The sequence below is a fragment of the Oxyura jamaicensis genome, chromosome 1, assembly GCF_011077185.1.
Source record: "Oxyura jamaicensis isolate SHBP4307 breed ruddy duck chromosome 1, BPBGC_Ojam_1.0, whole genome shotgun sequence".
Taxonomy (NCBI): Eukaryota; Metazoa; Chordata; class Aves; order Anseriformes; family Anatidae; genus Oxyura; species Oxyura jamaicensis.
In genome coordinates this window covers 57,521,053-57,537,456 of record NC_048893.1, presented here as the reverse complement: position 1 = coordinate 57,537,456, position 16,404 = coordinate 57,521,053, and the positions used below count along the sequence as shown (strand labels likewise).

At 43.3% G+C, this 16,404-nt stretch overlaps 1 protein-coding gene across 1 annotated transcript in view; it reads right to left on the bottom strand.

The window, feature by feature from the left end:
- PAH (phenylalanine hydroxylase) overlaps positions 1-16,404 on the bottom strand; it is a 38,171-nt gene that overhangs the window by 13,202 nt on the left and 8,565 nt on the right. Inside the window, exons 3-5 of the mRNA XM_035341757.1 lie at positions 10,449-10,632; positions 4,048-4,136; positions 1,763-1,830 (exon numbers count right to left, since the gene is read on the bottom strand). Coding sequence (XP_035197648.1) covers positions 1,763-1,830; positions 4,048-4,136; positions 10,449-10,632 — 341 coding nt within the window. The remainder of the gene's footprint in view (positions 1-1,762; positions 1,831-4,047; positions 4,137-10,448; positions 10,633-16,404) is intronic.

Below are 16,404 nucleotides of genomic sequence, written 5' to 3'. Positions count from 1 at the left end.
AAGGCAAAGAAGAAACAACTCAGGGAAATGAGGCATTCAACAAAAATGACAGGTAAATGTACCGAGAAAAATAGCAAAGGCAGAAAGGAGCAAAGAAGGCAGAGACACAAACAGGAGGACAAAAGAAGTGCAAAAGGGATGGGGGGGGGCGGGGGGGGGAAGGAGGCACAGAATAAGATTAAATTGATAAGGAGGAGTATGAAAAAACTGACCACAGACCTACCTCACCTTTGTAGCTGACTTCACAAGCTAAGCATTTTGCTTTTTCAGATAATTCTCACAATGCCTCGTAGTTCTGGTTGTCCCTCTTTTCCTGCCCAGTTCTCTGTGCCCCTGTCCCTCCCATGCAAGAGACACTCTCTTGGCCTCTGCTCTCCTGCTGCAGACCCTGTAAGTCATCTGCAATGTGTAGCACCCAGGGCAAGAACATTACCCATTTGGTTCTCCCTGAATCAGCATCCAAAGTCACTAAATACATGTACTTTCTTTCCACAAGACCCAGAAGCCCAAATGTGGGCTTTCACACTCTGTTCATTACTCTGTTACTGAAAGACCTTATTGAAAAGTCCAAGAACTTCACAGAGGTCCAAGCCTGTGTAGCCTTCAATGTGTCTGAGGATCTGCATAACAGAGTAAATATTAAGTAGTTATATCTTGGAATATAAGGCTTTCATCTTCCTAAGCTGGTTTGCTGGTTTCAGGTTGAATACTGGAGGGGTGGGGGGGGTGGGAGCTGGGGGTTGGAAGATGTGGGTATTATTTTTGTTTTATTTCTCTAGGATTTAATGAAAGCCTACAAACTAGAGACCAGAATTTGCTATCTGTTAAGCAGGACAGGTAAATCTTCTATGGGGTACATATAAGTGCAAACTAGATCCATTCATATTTGGCCACAAAGCCTTATCCAATTTTTCCAGCCACAAAATGGGCTTCTGACTTTTTCACCTGACTTTTTTCACTTTACATCAATCAGACCAATTTTGTCTCATTTTATGAGCATTATGAGCTTTTTGGCTCAGAGACTATCTTTTCATCACAGTCCTGTGCGAAGTGGATCCCTAAATGTACAACATATGTTACCTTATCCTTTGCAATCACAATTTTTACCAGTCTCAGCAAGAATCAGGCCCAGTATTACTGATGTAAATGTGCGAGTGGCTCTGGGAGCAGAATTTTATCTCCTCCAGATTTGATCACTGAAAGCAATCAAGCAAGCCTGTTCTAAATGAATTTATCATCTCTATTCATTTATTTTTCTTGGGAAATGAGAGCCCAAATTGCTGATTGCAGCTGGGTCAGACATGATAAAAGTAGAGTATCAGGCACTGGATTAGCATCAGAACCATAAGTTATTCATTATTTTAATAGTGTATGCAGCTCCTGCTTTAATGTAAATGATAGGCACTCCTCCCCCAGTCCTGGTTTAATGGGGAAGATACCAGAAGCAGCTTTATTCAATGCTCAGGTCTTTGTAGTAGCAACTGAGTCTGCTGCTCAATTAGACAACAAAGCTGGGGAAGAGGAGTGTTGTGGGGAAAGAGGGGAGGCGATGTTCTCATCTGAACGTGTGCCTGCAACAATTTACTTTTGTTTTACTGCTATTTGGGGATAAATACATGAACAGGAAGATTTAAACACGTGCCAGAGAAAAGCCAGCAGCAGGAGGATGCTTGTGGAAAAACAGGGACTGCCAGCAGGACGAGAGCCCCAGGAGAGGGCAGGAGATATAGGCTAGCTTTCTGCCCACACAGTGAGCACTCACTGTCTGTAGTTGTAGGCAATATCTGCGAACTCCTTCCTCCGGGCCCGGTACACAGGATCTTTGAACCCCTAAAAAGAAACAGTGACAGTCAGTCCCTGTGTAAGTGCAGGTGGTGAACAGGCTTTCTCCTCTTGCTGAGCACACTCGGGCATGTCTGGCCCAAGGGAGCAGCAAGCTGCCTGGGGAGCTACAGAAGTGTAGAAGAGGTTTGGGAAGCTGACTCTATCCTGCCTGGCTCCACTACACCTCACTTGCAAAGGGCACTGCTCCTTCCCTGTCTGTGGGGCAGCTGTTCAGCTGCAGCCTCCCAGCCCTTCTCACCCTCAATCCCTTTTGTTTTGTCAGTTCCACTTGCTACGAAAAAGGGAAACACACTCCTTTACAACACAGGCAGGGTGCTACCGCAAGAGCAATGCACCATATTAACAGCCCTCAGATAAAGATGCCCTTCTGGTTTGTCATGAAACTTGTTGAAGTTGCCAGCACAGCTTGGCTGGTCTAGAGAAGCAAAGCTAAACCATGTTAGAAACACAATCATCAGCTCAGGCAGACCTTTTAGGCATATTTTCAGCACGAACAATGTTTCAAGGTGCTTGTTTTCAAACTGTTAGAAGAATGGTAAACACCTAGCTAGCCAAAAAGTCCAATTTGTGCTACAAAATCAATAATTTGGAGGGGCTTAATTACTATAGAGAATGTGTAATAGACCTTGTGGTTGGCAGTTTGACCTTTGCAGATAATTACCTGTATTACCAGGGATAAGAAATATAATCTGTAAATCTTCTGGAATAACAATTTTCCTATACCAATGTGCCATTTATTATATGTTCCTCAGGTCTAGGGGTGTCTTCACCACCTAAAGTAGAGAAATGTCCTTCCCAGATAGAAGACATTTCTGCAAGACAAATAACAACTCTGTGGGCGCTGCTGCAGTACATGAATGCACCTCAGGACTGGCACAACAGGACTGATTGGCCATGAAACACAACCAGGTACAGGAGATAGCTGAAGCACAGTGCAGATCAAAGAGTACTAGGCAAATAAAGGTAGCCAATGGCCTAAAAAAAATGCACTGTCCTGGATTAACCTGGTATTTGTGGTTAAATCCCAACACAGTCTCTTTTAATTTCTTTCTTCCTGCACCCTATGTGCTGTCTTGCCTATTTACTCCAGCAGTTGGACTTCTTTTTAAGGTAACGTGAACAAAACTGCTCACAAAATAATCCCAGGAACTAAATCAGAGATGCTTCATTCCTTTTAATATCTATATATTTCTTTCTTTTTCTTCTTTCTTCTTTTTTTTTTTTTTTTCCAAATACAGTCTTGGTCTATTCCTATATGACACACAAGGGGGCCATTGACTCAGTGTATCTCCTTTCATTCTGCCTTTCATATGACTGCACTGAATATCATGAATCATTGTATATGATACATAACACATCTTGAATTAAGCAATAGGTAGTGAATGACTAATCACCTCATCTCAATTAAACTAATAGCAGCAATTTTTGTTGCGCTGCATGTAATTTATTTATAATCATCCTATCTCAATTAAACTAATAGCAGCAATTTCTGTTGCTCTGCGTGGAACTCGGTGTGTTTTGACAAATGAAAATAAGTTGTTGCTTGCTTGGAGGAGGTGTAGAAGCAGCAAGTATTCTTGTATTTGGAAGAGCTGAAAAACCACTGAAGTATTTTTATTTTTATTTTTTTTATCAACTAGGCCAGTGAACAAAACTATCTGACACTACCATTTAAACCACAAACTTTTTGAAATGGGGACTTTTCCTTTTGTTATTTCTCACCATACAGAAATCACAACAGATTTAACAACCACATAACAATGCACTAAGCTCAATCATGTATGTGACCAACCATGGAAAAGGACTCTTCCTATCTCCAGGATATGATACGCTGCTCTTGAAGTTTTTGTTGCTAGTGATTCATAAAATGAGTCTGAAGTCACCATATCGGAGCCATGTGGGAAAACCAGAAGTGTTCCTGTGGTGGCCTTTTGCTCTGATGATGTCTGTGACTATTCAGGTCTACTAGTATTTGTTTAAATAAGCAACTTTTAAAGCAACTTTTGGTCTCGTCGACTTCATAGCAGGGATTGGGCTGATTCTGACCCTAGAAATGTGGTACCTTTCTTGTCAAAAAGCCTGAGACTTAGTCTGCTATATTTGTCTTAAAGAAGAGCACATATAAATGAGAAAAAAAAAAAAAAAAAAAAAAAAAATCCCCAAACTAGAAACATGTTAAAAACACAAAGCTCTGTTTCTTACAGGATGGTCAGCATCCAGTTCCGCTCCATAGCTTAGAATCTGATTGGCAAATCTGTCCAGCTCCTGGATACTTCTTGGGAACCACGGTACTGCAAAACAGAAAAGAAGTGGAGACTGGTATGCTTCTTTGTTACTTGGTTTGGGATCTCCTTTTGGTCTTTCCATTTCTTCATCATAAACATGTAGGGGTCTAACTTCTGACAGCATTGGCCTTTCCTTGTAGTAGGAGGCAAGAGCAAACCCTGCAAATTGTCTTGAATTTGTGGCTGTTTTGTACTGTTGGAATAATACAGAGCATCAGGAATGTCTAGCCCTTGGCACAGAGCTGGTTTGTAATGTTTATGATTTTGTGTTTATTATTCTGGTTTCTTGGCTTACCCAAACAGTATTTTTTTCCAGATTATCCTTGCTTTCACAGTAGCTAGAATCAGCCATTTCAAAGGAACAGCAAGAAATCCCACAAAAAGATGGATACAAGACTACTTGACCCCCTGAAAATCTCTTTCTAAAACTTACTTGGTGGCCTCACTTAGGCTAGGATGATGAAATAAAATGATAAATGTCAGCCTGATAACTCAGACTAGCATTGTATTACTGCATTTAAAACTTAGTTATTTCATTTGATGTTAACTAATTCCTGCACACAAACTTCATTTGTCCTTACCTTCTACAGGACACCTAGGACTTTATAGCCCCATGGCATCTCCTCTGTCTATCATTCTTCATCCTGGCTGACACCTTGCCTGTGCATTTCTAGCACAGAAACCACAACCTGTTCTTGAGTATTCTCATCACTTTTCTACGTACTGCTTCCAGTTCTGCCATACTTTTGCTGAGGAACAGGGACAACAGGCCCGTTTAAAGTTGCACCCCATGCTCAGGCCCTGTAATCATGTTCCATGTGCTCTCCGCACCATGTACAAGTAAGCTCCATGGACCATGAGGCTAATATCACCCAAAGCTCTGTTGCTTTAAGCCCAAGGTCTCTCAGAAGTCTATCAATAAAATGTTGGCAGTTCATTTAGTGATTTTCTTGCATGAACAGGGGTCATTTGCTCAGGCAGAGATAGCAAAACAGCTCAATGCTCTGTGTGGCTCTGCTCAGCTGGGAGTGCTGCCACGCAGCCATACTTCCCCATCTGATTTTGAGTTTTGTCCCGGGTGAACCTGATCCTCAGGAAAAGCTTCCCTCTGAGGATGGAGCCTCTGAGCAGTCTGCCGGCAGCTGCTACACAAGCTCCCCGCAGTGCCTCACTGACGGGCTCATCCCGGACCCCGACAGACCACCTAGGGGATAAGAGGATAACTCTGCCTCCTGGACTATTCAGACTTGCTCTTTCTGCTGCACTTCACAGCACGGAGGGCACTTGTGGTGCTGTGTTTCTGTGAGGCACCTGCACCGAGGGGCTGGAGCGGCGCGGGGAGCTAGCTCCTTGTGTGGCCACAGCTCAGCCCCACGCAGATGGCTTGCTACCCCGACCTGCTGTCCCACCTCCAGCCTGGCTCCAGCCAGCCTGGCTCTATCCAACACTTCTGCTGCGAGCCGTAAGACTCACTTCCAGCAGGCCGGGCAATGCAGGGGCCTCCTCTGGCTCTGTAGTCCTTTCCGCTGTGCCTCCCCTTCTTCCTCCCAGCAAAAGTGGGCTTTGGTTGTGCTTTGGTTGTGCTTTCAAGCTGCACAACCTTCTGCTTTGCCCTAACAGACAGACCAGCACAAGTCACTAGATGGCAGCAGCAGTCCCAGGAAAATCTTTCTCAAGTGACTGCTGGGTTTATTGCTAGCTCTCTAGTTTCCCCAGAAATGCTCTCACCTTGCTCTTAGTAACCTTCCTGCACCTCCAGCCCCTCGAGTTAAAACAGTGGTGAGGGCGATTAGAAAACGGGGTGTCTGAGTCCTAGAGAGGAGTCTAGAGACATACCTCATGAATGATAAACCCACCCAACCCTCTTGCCCCTATTTTCTGTATGCACAGCCGGGCACGGGGTTCATCTCCCAGCTCTTGCAGTGGCCTTTACATGAAGGTAGGGGAATTGCTTCACTGCTTTGTGCTTCAGACTCACCACTGTCAGGGAAGCTGACACCTACTATCATCAGTGAAGCATCCTGATAAATGTTTTGGGCACTGGAAAAAGAGCTGTCTGAGAGCCCACAACAAAGCATTTGTCAGTGTTCAAGCGAGGAACCACTATTCTCAGGGAAGCATCATGATCTGAAGGTTCCAGACTGTGCAGACAAACCAGTGGAGGCTGAGGCCTGCAATGGATTTCAGCAACGATATCTGTAGGGATTTTCTGCCCTGGGTCAAAAAGGTCTAGGTGAGCAGAGATTTAATCATTCCAGCTTCAAGAAGACATAGAATAGATGTATAAGAATGAATTAATTTCATTAAACATATTTTATTCTTAAGCTTCCCAAAGCACTTGGTGCAGAGGTTGTGATAAACTGTGGGACAGACTGATGCCCAGGCTGATGCAGTGTCAGTCTCAGGCATGGAGATGGGTGGCTTGCTTTTCCTCCACATAGGTACAGTATCTTATCTTTTAGGTGCAAAGCCTGTATAGGTACTGGACCTATTTTCAGTAGATCTCTGCCCACCTCCCAGCTGCCCCAGACACTGGTGATAGCTCAGGGAGTGCTGCTCTGAGCTCTGAGAGCTTCTCTGGGTGAAACAGTGCAAGCTGTAAAAGAATCATGAAGATGCTCTGTGCTATTTGCACCAGCATAGCTGGACTTAAGTCCTGAACCTTCTCAGCTCTTGTGGCAACAAGAATCAGAGATGCTGAGCACAGCCCTAGCCCAGCCACCAAGTCCATACAACCCTGGCAACAGGCACCAGGGTGCAAAAGAGCTACTGCATTCTCTGTGTAGCTGTGGTGTGCCGGGAGGCTGACCCAGCCCCCACAGCAACTATTGAAAAGATCAAATCAAATTATCCCCTGGCTGAATCTCTCCCATATTTTGTTTGCGACATCCTCCTCCAGCCCCGTTCGCCAGACTCGCTGTCTGTCTGCATGACCATTAATGAATTGCCAGAGCAAGCTGTTGCAACACTGGGCCACTGTGAAGGTCCGAGGAGCAAACGTGGGCTGATCAGTAATAAATATTGATTTGTCTGTAAGTGAAACGGCAGCATTTATGGGATTGTACTGGACACCCAAGTGGTGACCAAATTACCATGGGGTCAAATGCTTAGCAGAATGCTAATAAGCCATTTATATGAGGGGCAGCAAAGCAGGGGCAGTGAGGACTTCTGCAGAGCTCCTCCATTTGGACCATTGTGAGGAGGGTCAAAGACAGGTCTATGCAATTTATAGCAGTTCAAGGCCCAGGTTTAGCCCTTTTTTAAACAGTCCCAAATGCTTTGGCCAGCCTCAGGGTTTAGCAAACAAGGACCCTACAGAACGTCAGTCTCCAGTCTGTCTCAGAAATGCAATAAATTGTCTGCATTTGCCTAATGCTGCAACAGAATAATATTTAATTATTTTTTTTCATGGGCTCCAAGTGGTCTGCAGATATCTAGCTTGTTTCCAAAAAGAGCCATGAAGAGATGCACTGTGTTTTCAGAACAAATCTTTCCATCTCTACAAAAGGCTTTTGGCCCAGTGACTGCTAGACCACCTCATCCTGAGTTCTGAAATTACCTTTGGATTTATGGCATTTTGCTGGCCTGCTCACAGCTAAAATTACACTGTCAATCCAAGCCTCCTATTTGTAACTCTTCGGGTGTGTAAAAGGGAAACCAAAACTACATTTTGCTTTTGAGAGAGTAAAGACTCCAAAAAAAAAAAAAAAAAAAAGAGTGTTCAGATTAAAAAGGGGGGGGGGGGCGAGGAGGGGGAATTTTCATTAACACTTTGGCCAAAAAAGAACACACATTTGTTTAATGCTAAGCTATTCAGAAGGGGAAAGGCCAGTAATTTCCTTTGACTTTCCACAAAGCGCTACTCAAAGAATGTCACTGTATGCTTCCTGTGGGAAACTGAGTAAAAGAAGGGTTTTTGTTCAAATCATGAGCGTGAGCTAAGTGAATCCCTAACAAGGAAGGACTGAGAGCATCTTTAGGCAGTGATGAGAGAATCGGTCCCATGGGACCCCAGACTGGCTCCAGGAGAAATCGTTCCCAGCTTTACCTGCCAACCTGTCAGAGTGAAGATATCCCCATGAACCATCTGCCTGAGGTTTTGCTCCCTGGAGGTGTATTGGTCTCATTCTGTGCTTTGGGAATAATATTTCACAAAAACATGTCTGTAGATTACAACCAGATTTGGCAGGAGGAGACATTTGAAAGGCAGGCTGACCTAAAAGGCACCATGAGGCCTATTAATTGTTAATGCCATCACAGATAAAGGACAATATCTTACCACTCTTCCTACACTTCAGTCTGCTCCCATTTCAGTCTGCCCTTGTAGCTGCCTCGGCCCAGAATTTGCCACCCACGGTTCATCCCCTAAGCAGTGCTTCTTTGACCTTTCGAATATGGCTCTTTGGGGATTTCAGTTTGACTGGACCCTTACTACTCATGAGAGAAGCTGAAATTGAAAGAAAAAAAAAAAAAAAAAAAAAAAAAAAAAAAAAGGAAAGGAAAGAAAAAGGGAAAGGGCAAGAAGAAATATCAATCTTCCTCTCTTTCCTTGGCAATAAGTTGCTCCCACTTTATGCTATTTCTGAGTTACTGGAACTAACAAACAAACACAAGTTATCCTCTCAAACAGAAGGGGATCAAGTCCTTTTCTGCAGCACTGACAGGATAATCTAACTCAAAAAATGCTTTGATCAACACAGTAACATGCAGTGAAACTTAATCCTACAGCAGACCATGGGAGTTCTGACTTCTGTGAGGTCAGAATTTCAGTCACTAAACCTTCCTGGCTGATATTTAGAGATACATCTCTTTCTGTCTCTGGCTTCTGTTTATATATAACTTTAATGTCTTCTTAACAGTAAATAGAAAAACAAAATAATGGCAAATCCTGCTAGGCCCTGTAGATTTCTCCTGGAAATAAGAAATCCCCAAAGAGAAAACGTCTTTGATTTGACATGATCATAAATCAGCTAATCAACCCTTTGTCCCTCTATCTCATGAATGGAGAGAACTGGCTCCAAAGAGTGTTTGCCTTCTTCTTTTTCATCTTCAAATGTAATGTCATGGGGAAGACACAAAGGAAATGGTAAAAGGATTACCAGCACTGATCTCATGAAGGTATTAATGTTCTTTCATGTTGTTCCTAGGAAGGAAGAGGAAGATCCAGATCTAAAGTATTTAAAGTCTGAAATCCTATTAAAATCACATCTGTTATATGAAGAGGCATTTAAGTATGTCTCAGACCAGGTGCTGGGCAGCCACCTCTGTACCAAGCAGCCTCAACTCCATCAAAAATTAGGAGTGTGGACAACTCAGAAAATCTTATTTCCCTCCAAAGGCAGGATTACTACTGGTCTCCCCAGGATTTCTTCCCATAAAGAAGAGTTATTCCTGGTCCCACTGAAGTGGGTGGTAGAGCCTCCCGAATTTCTATAGCAGGAGTGAGAGCACAAAAGCACAAACACAAACAGTGTGTGCCCAAGCACAAACAGTGGAGATGCGGACAGTGTTGGACTCATGTGCAACTTTGCAAAGGAGAGCAGGGGAAGCTGACCACTGCTGGGGACTTTTCCTCCCCTCCTCTCAAAGCCCAGAGGTTCATGGGCTCCAGAAGGAAGGGGCTTCAGAGGCCTGCTGACGGAGCTCATGAGATTGAAATTGGAAAGTAAATCCAGGTGTTCAAAGGGGTGTACCAGCCCCAGGGAACACCGGAGGGTAAGCCCTCCCCTTGTCCCCAGAGGATGCATGGGACTGGGCTCTTGTTACCTACACTACACCACAAGGTTTGTGCCATGGTGATTTGTGAGGTCCCAGAGACATTTGTTAAGGGGGAGGCACTGCAACAGTCAGAGCTTTTGCTGTCACTTTTTGTTTTGTTATGCTGCCCTTTGTCAGCAGATCTTACCTGAGTAAGGAGAATCTGGAAGGTGGCTGGACTTTGAAGGAAGGATGCATTTAATAAACAGTTTGTAAAGAGTCAGCAAACGAGCAACGAATGACTGGTGTATCAACCTGCAATAAAGCAGGCTTTAATGGACTGGAACTGGTGTCAGCCAAACAAACAGATGAAAATATAATAGTATAACAACAGTTGCCAGGAGACCTTGTCAAAATCATGGCCAAAAATGGAGAATGGCAATTTATATTGACAGAAAATCTCCATATGAAAAAGCTTACAATATGGACAAAATAGGCAGTGGGAGGGAAACTTAGCCATACAGGTCCAAAAGTAACTCATTTGCTAGAAGAAAAAGAAGTAATTTAAGTATGTTACATAAATATTCCTCCTCAATATTGTCCTTGCCAGTATATCCTTACCAGTGTCCTTCTTCTTTGTTCGTGATAGCTCGTGCACCGTTGCACCAATATCGTTTCTCAAGGACTTGATGATCTTGTCTAGTGCTGGCACATTCTTGCCTTCCAAATTAATGAAGAATTCATATTCATCTTTGTTGAGACGGGAAGGCCGAGACTCAATGTGTGTTAGGTTTATACCTTTTTCCTATGAGAAAGAGAGATCTTGGTTACACAGGGTTTGGGGGAAGAAATATGACATAAAGGCTAGCTAAATTTCCTGTCAGTCAACAACCCATACCATACATACAGTACAAATAACTCAAAAGCAGAGACTTTCCTCTGGTGGCCACTGGACTGAGGATTTTCAGAACAGGGAGAGAGATGAAAAGGAAAACTGAAAAGTATGCGGGACTTACCCTTGTGCAGAGCATCAACATAAAGACCATTTCTACACAAACCTTTGAAAAAGGTGACAGCAGGATACAAGTTGCAAATAGGCTTTGTATTGTAAATGGTGACACCAGTACTGCGAGTAGAACTTGTCTGTGTGGACAAGAACATTTCCACAGGATCAACACAAGAAATAGGAGTTTCATCTTCTTATGAGAAAGTGATTGCTGCATTTATGAGCATCTTTAAAGAAGGTTGGAAAAGCAAGGAGTGAACCATCCTGTGAGCTAAGCTTCTGCCAAGCCACTACAAAGCTACCTGCACACACCTGTGAGCAAGTATTGGGCAGAAATCAAGCAGAAAACAGGGATCTGCACCAAAAAGGTAGCCTGTGGTTATGGAAATAAAAATATGGGTGTTTTAGGATCACAGAATCACAAAATTACATAGTCACTGAAGGTGACTATGGGTTCTCTGCACATCTAGTACAAACCCCTGCTCAAGCAGGCTCCATGAAAGCCAGTTGTTTAGGACTGTTTCGAGCTGGGTTTTGAAGTCTCTACAGTTAGAGACTTCACTTCACAGCCTTTCTGGGCATCCTGCTCCAGAATGTGGTCACTCTTAAAGCACACACACAATATATGTATTTATAATACTATTTTTTTTTAAATCACAGAAAGTCAAATTCTATCTCTACAAAGATCTTCACTGACAAGCAGCAGCGCCTCCTAGCGCTCAAGAAAGGGACTATTGGCAACCATAGCCGTGACAGCTATGGCCTGCTGGTACCTGACTTCAGGTGCTGCCATGACAATAAGAGTAAAGCAATAGGTAACTGAAAATCATATTTACCCACTCACTTAAATGCAAGCCCAGGAAAATATAGCTAAGTTTAGCTAAACTCAGAGGTTTTCCTGAGCACTGTAATTCAAATATAAAAACATTATTATTTTTTTCTTTTGAGAAAAAAACTTTTAAACAGATTTCAGTCAGTGCTGACCTTCTTTCAGGCTCCCATTGCACCTGCAGCCTTGGCTGGGTCAGTCCTGTCCCTTGCAAGGAACAGAGTTAACCCCATGAGGAAATTTTGGCCTGAAGGTCAGCCCCAGAAGAGTCAGAGGAGCTGGCACATGGTGCTCAGCAGCCCTGGAGAAGCTTCTGTTTTGCTTCTTTCAGGCTTGGGAAGACCCTAACCTACATAGGGTGAACTGATGGTCCCCATTGGTGTCAGTCTCAAACCCCTACAGGGGGGTCAGGATTTCATCCATGAAGAAATGCTGCAAGGATCTATTTGTGACCTGCAGGGAAGAAAGAAGGAGCATTTTTTTTTCTCTGTCTCCCTCTAGCTTGAGCTTCTTAAGCACTTTAAGGTTTTCTTTGCTGCTTTCAGTGCTTGCACAGTGCAGGGGGGCATCTGGCTATCAGCAGCAAAGGCCTCATTCACTGCACTACAAAAGGCAGTTTATTACTTGGTAGGAAACAGCATGCATGTCATTCCTCTGTTTCCTGAGTGTCGCACGCTACAGATGAACTTAAATTGTTTGGCTAGATACCAATACAATAAGTTGAAAAGGTCAAAAGCGCATTCACCACCAACTGCTGCTCTTGAGAGATGCTGTCCTCGTGGGGCTGTCTGCAGGCAGAGAATGGCTGTCACTGTGCTGGGCCCCGAGGACAATTTGTTTTAGGCCTCCAAAGCCCCATTTCACAAAAGGACTGTGCATTGTACCCTCGGCTTGGTGAGGCACTGGGTGGTGGAGTGGCCGGGAGCTGGAAGTTCAAATGACTCCACGCTGGAAAGCTTTGGGCAGAGGGCAGACAAGGATGGGTCCCGTGCTGCAGAGATGGGTACAGCACCATGGGGCTGGCACCCATTCAGCAGAGCCACCCACAGAGGTGGAGAGTGGGCACAAAACACCCCCCTAAGCAAAGGTTGGGCCAAGCACACTTGGAGGGAGGGATTAAAAAGTACTACAAACAAACAAACAGGGAAGAAGGAATTATGGAGAGAGTCACCTCTTTTTTTACACCTGGGATGAGCATGACAGCTTTCCTGCAGGATGTGAAGCCATTTCAGCTGGTTATTCAAGGGGTTCTTGCAGCTCAGCAACACGCAAAACCCATTATCTCCTTGTGATGAGACTTCAGGACACAACAGCAGAGCAGCTGAAGGGAGAACCCTTCTGGTGACTGTTTTTAAAACAGGAATTCAGCAACATGCATCCCTGAACTGGTGCTCTCACAGAAGCATGCTCTCATACACTGCGTATTGCTAATAAGCCCCAATTTCAAAATGTTTACAGTGGCTCTGTTACTTACTGTAAAGTGTTGCTTTACAAATCTCAATTTCATTCTAGTCCAACTACTCCATCTAGTGTTTAATCTTCATGGCTTCACATTATTCAAAACTTTTGTATCCTCAGTATTGCCAAATCCTGAAATTGCATCATATTTCTCAGAGCAGTCAATGTTTTACTTGAAGCTCCAGCTTCTGGAGCCAAATGGCTACCATAGAAAGGTGGTGGGGAAATTTTTTCGTTTATTTGTTTATTTTGACCAGTTTTCAATCTCTCTGTGTTTTTAGTAGAGCTTGAAATCTTGACAATATATGTTCTCCAAAGACAGATAATAAGAATTCTGAGTTAACTTATTTGATGTGACTTCATGATTTGTGAGTTAATTTTTTGTTGATGAAACCTAACTCCAGGTGTTGGAAAATCTGTCCTCTCACACATTTGGGCTTGGATTTACATCCAAACTGTTAACGCTTCTGCCTTTCCTATTTTAGAGCTGGTAGAAATCAGCTGAGCCCAGGGCTCACGATTAGACAGGCCTTTGCTGAATCTGACCAGTTATGTTCATTACATTTGCAAAGAACTTGCAGCAGGTTGCTGCCTCCCTACCTCTCCTTAGGTTTATGGACAGCATGAAGGTTGAGTGTCTTGCATCTTGTGATATAGCCTTACACCTTCTGCAGGGGTTCTGTGTTGGTAGAGGGGTAGCTGCTCACCTTGCATTTAATTAACAGTGTGAACATCATAGAACAGATTCTGCTTTGAGAACTGAGGGAGCATTTAGGTATAACACTTAACCAAGATCACAAGGGTACAGTATTGGCAGACCCCTTGAAGTTATCAGAAGTCACTACAAATTTCTTGCTTTTTTTTTTTTTTCTTAAAACCTGCACTCCTGAGGGTAACAAATCTCAGCTTTCATTACTTGAATATCTACATTTGCTGTGTCTCTACCACTCTCCATTAGAGAAAAGTCTCAAGACATGCTCTCAGAGCTAAAAATAAAAATAAAAATAAATAATAATAATAATAAAAAAACCCTTGAAACTAAGCCTGTTTTGGGCAAGTCATGATTTTTCAATGACAGGGTTTAGTCATAGGGGTGTCAATTCACAGCAGAGGTAATAGAAGACCTGGGGGGAGCTTTCCCATCTCCCTGCCTACTTTCCCCACAGCTGGACCTCAGCCTTAGCTCCCTCTCAGTGCCCATGAAGCAGCTCCAGCTTCTTCCCCAGATTACGGAGGAAGTGTCTTGCATGCTGCAACAGCTCCACAATGGTGGTAGATCCCCCCACTAGGGATATTACGCTACATCAGCAATCTTGAACAGGTCACTGGCAACAGAAATTGGCTCCTCCCTCAAAGAGCTTAATGGCCTGACTGCTGGAAAAGTTGTGTTTTCACAGCTACACTGGGAAGCTTTGAGTGAGGACAAGTACTTTCTAAAAATGTTGTGGGCTACTGCTTCCCATGGTATTTGTATGTCCTTTTTTTTGGTGCATTACTAAATGCTCCTGTACATGGTTGCTGAAACTAAGCAGAGCTGTGAAATCCATCCACAGACTGTTTATGTAAGTATTGTCATTGAGTAAGTTTGGCTTCATCAGGATACCCACATTGTTTCCAGATGAAGATCAGCAACAGTGATTTACTCACATTTCCTGTTACCATAAATTGATGTCTTCTTTTAGCCCTTACCACAGGCTAGTTCAGTGCTTCCTGAAAAATAAGACTATCAGAAGCACTGGTAGAAACTCAGTGCCTAATTTTCATAGATCAAAGAATTTAGGAAGTTACAGAGGTGTCTCCAGCCATGGTTTCCCAAAGTGAAGACCAAGGCACTCATCATGTTCAGCTTTACTCTCCAAGGAACAGCTTCTCAGCTGAAGACAAAGTTTCCCCATCTTCTCCATCACATCTGCCGTGGTCTTCACTTCATGAACAAACTTCGGGAGGCAACGGGACACAGAGGGGACCCTGACAACAAATGTCTCCAGTGGACAACTGGCCCTTGGTATCCACTTCTCACTTTTTCTCCAGCCCTAAAGTTTGCTGTAAGGTGTTCAGCACAATATAGCCACAAAACACCTGGAGTGGGACAAACAAAAAAGTAAACAGGAAGATGGGGCACTCCACAAGCACCTAGCAAAAGGACACTCCTCTCTTTTAAATCATGTTGTATCACTAGATCCAGGAGTCCTGCTCCCCTGGCCCAGGAAACAGAGGAGCACAGTCTGAAAATGTTGATTTGAAGCACTGAGTTCCGGTGTAGTAAAGACGGTTGTAGCTGTACATATGCATACTGTGGTGGAGAGGCATGCCTGGTGTGTTCACCTATCAGTGCAGACACCTCCAACACACCCCCTGGCCAAAATGACTGCCTGCCTCTCCTGATTTGGAAACAAAACACTGCTGAGCCAATACCTACCCAAGGGATGAAGGGATATCTGTAACTTTGGACTTTCTGTTGAATAAAGTCAGCTACTAAGCAGAAAAAAATAAAAAACAAAAAGCATAGTCATCTTTGCTGGCTCTGAAAGCTCAGGGTCTTGTTTAGTGAGGGCTGTTACTCCCAGCCAGTCCTCCCATGGAGTAGTAATTTACTCTGAGAGTAGGAGTTCTACTTGACGAAAATCAGCAGGACAGCTTGTGAGCTAGAGCCTGGAAGTTGCACTGCTGAAGACTGGGCCTTGAACTGAAGTCCTGTTCTGTTCTTGGGAAGGTCATGTCAGTGAAGAGGAGATGGAAGGCTCCTGTGTAATGATGGGTTGAGCAAGTATTTAATATTTTCCTACACAATGTTTGAAATGTACTACAGCTGAGATATCTGCTACTGTAATTAATCAGAAAATCAGAAATACTGTAAATTAATCAGAAAAAAACCTCAGAGGAAAATAATGTATTTATAAATTCATGTGGAAAAAAAAAATCAATTCAAACTAAGGGCAATGTTTTTTATATGCTGAAATGCTTAGTTCTGGTATTTTTTATAATAAATTTAGCTTTGGAAATGCCAATCTTCTTTTTTTTTTGGGGGGGGGGGGGGATTTTACTTTTTTTCTTTCAAAACAGACTTTTTTTTTTTTTTAAGTGGTCTCAATTTCAATAAGCTTTTATCACTAGAGAAAATAAACATTCACATCAATTGTAATTTTATCTTTCAATTTTGATAAGAGCCCTAGAAGATTTTTGTCTTTTTCTGACCTGGACTTACATTCTGTAGCTTTCTTACTTGTCCAGTAAATCAAAAAACGTAACTCCACAATGACTATGATTTGTCTTCCTGATTCTAA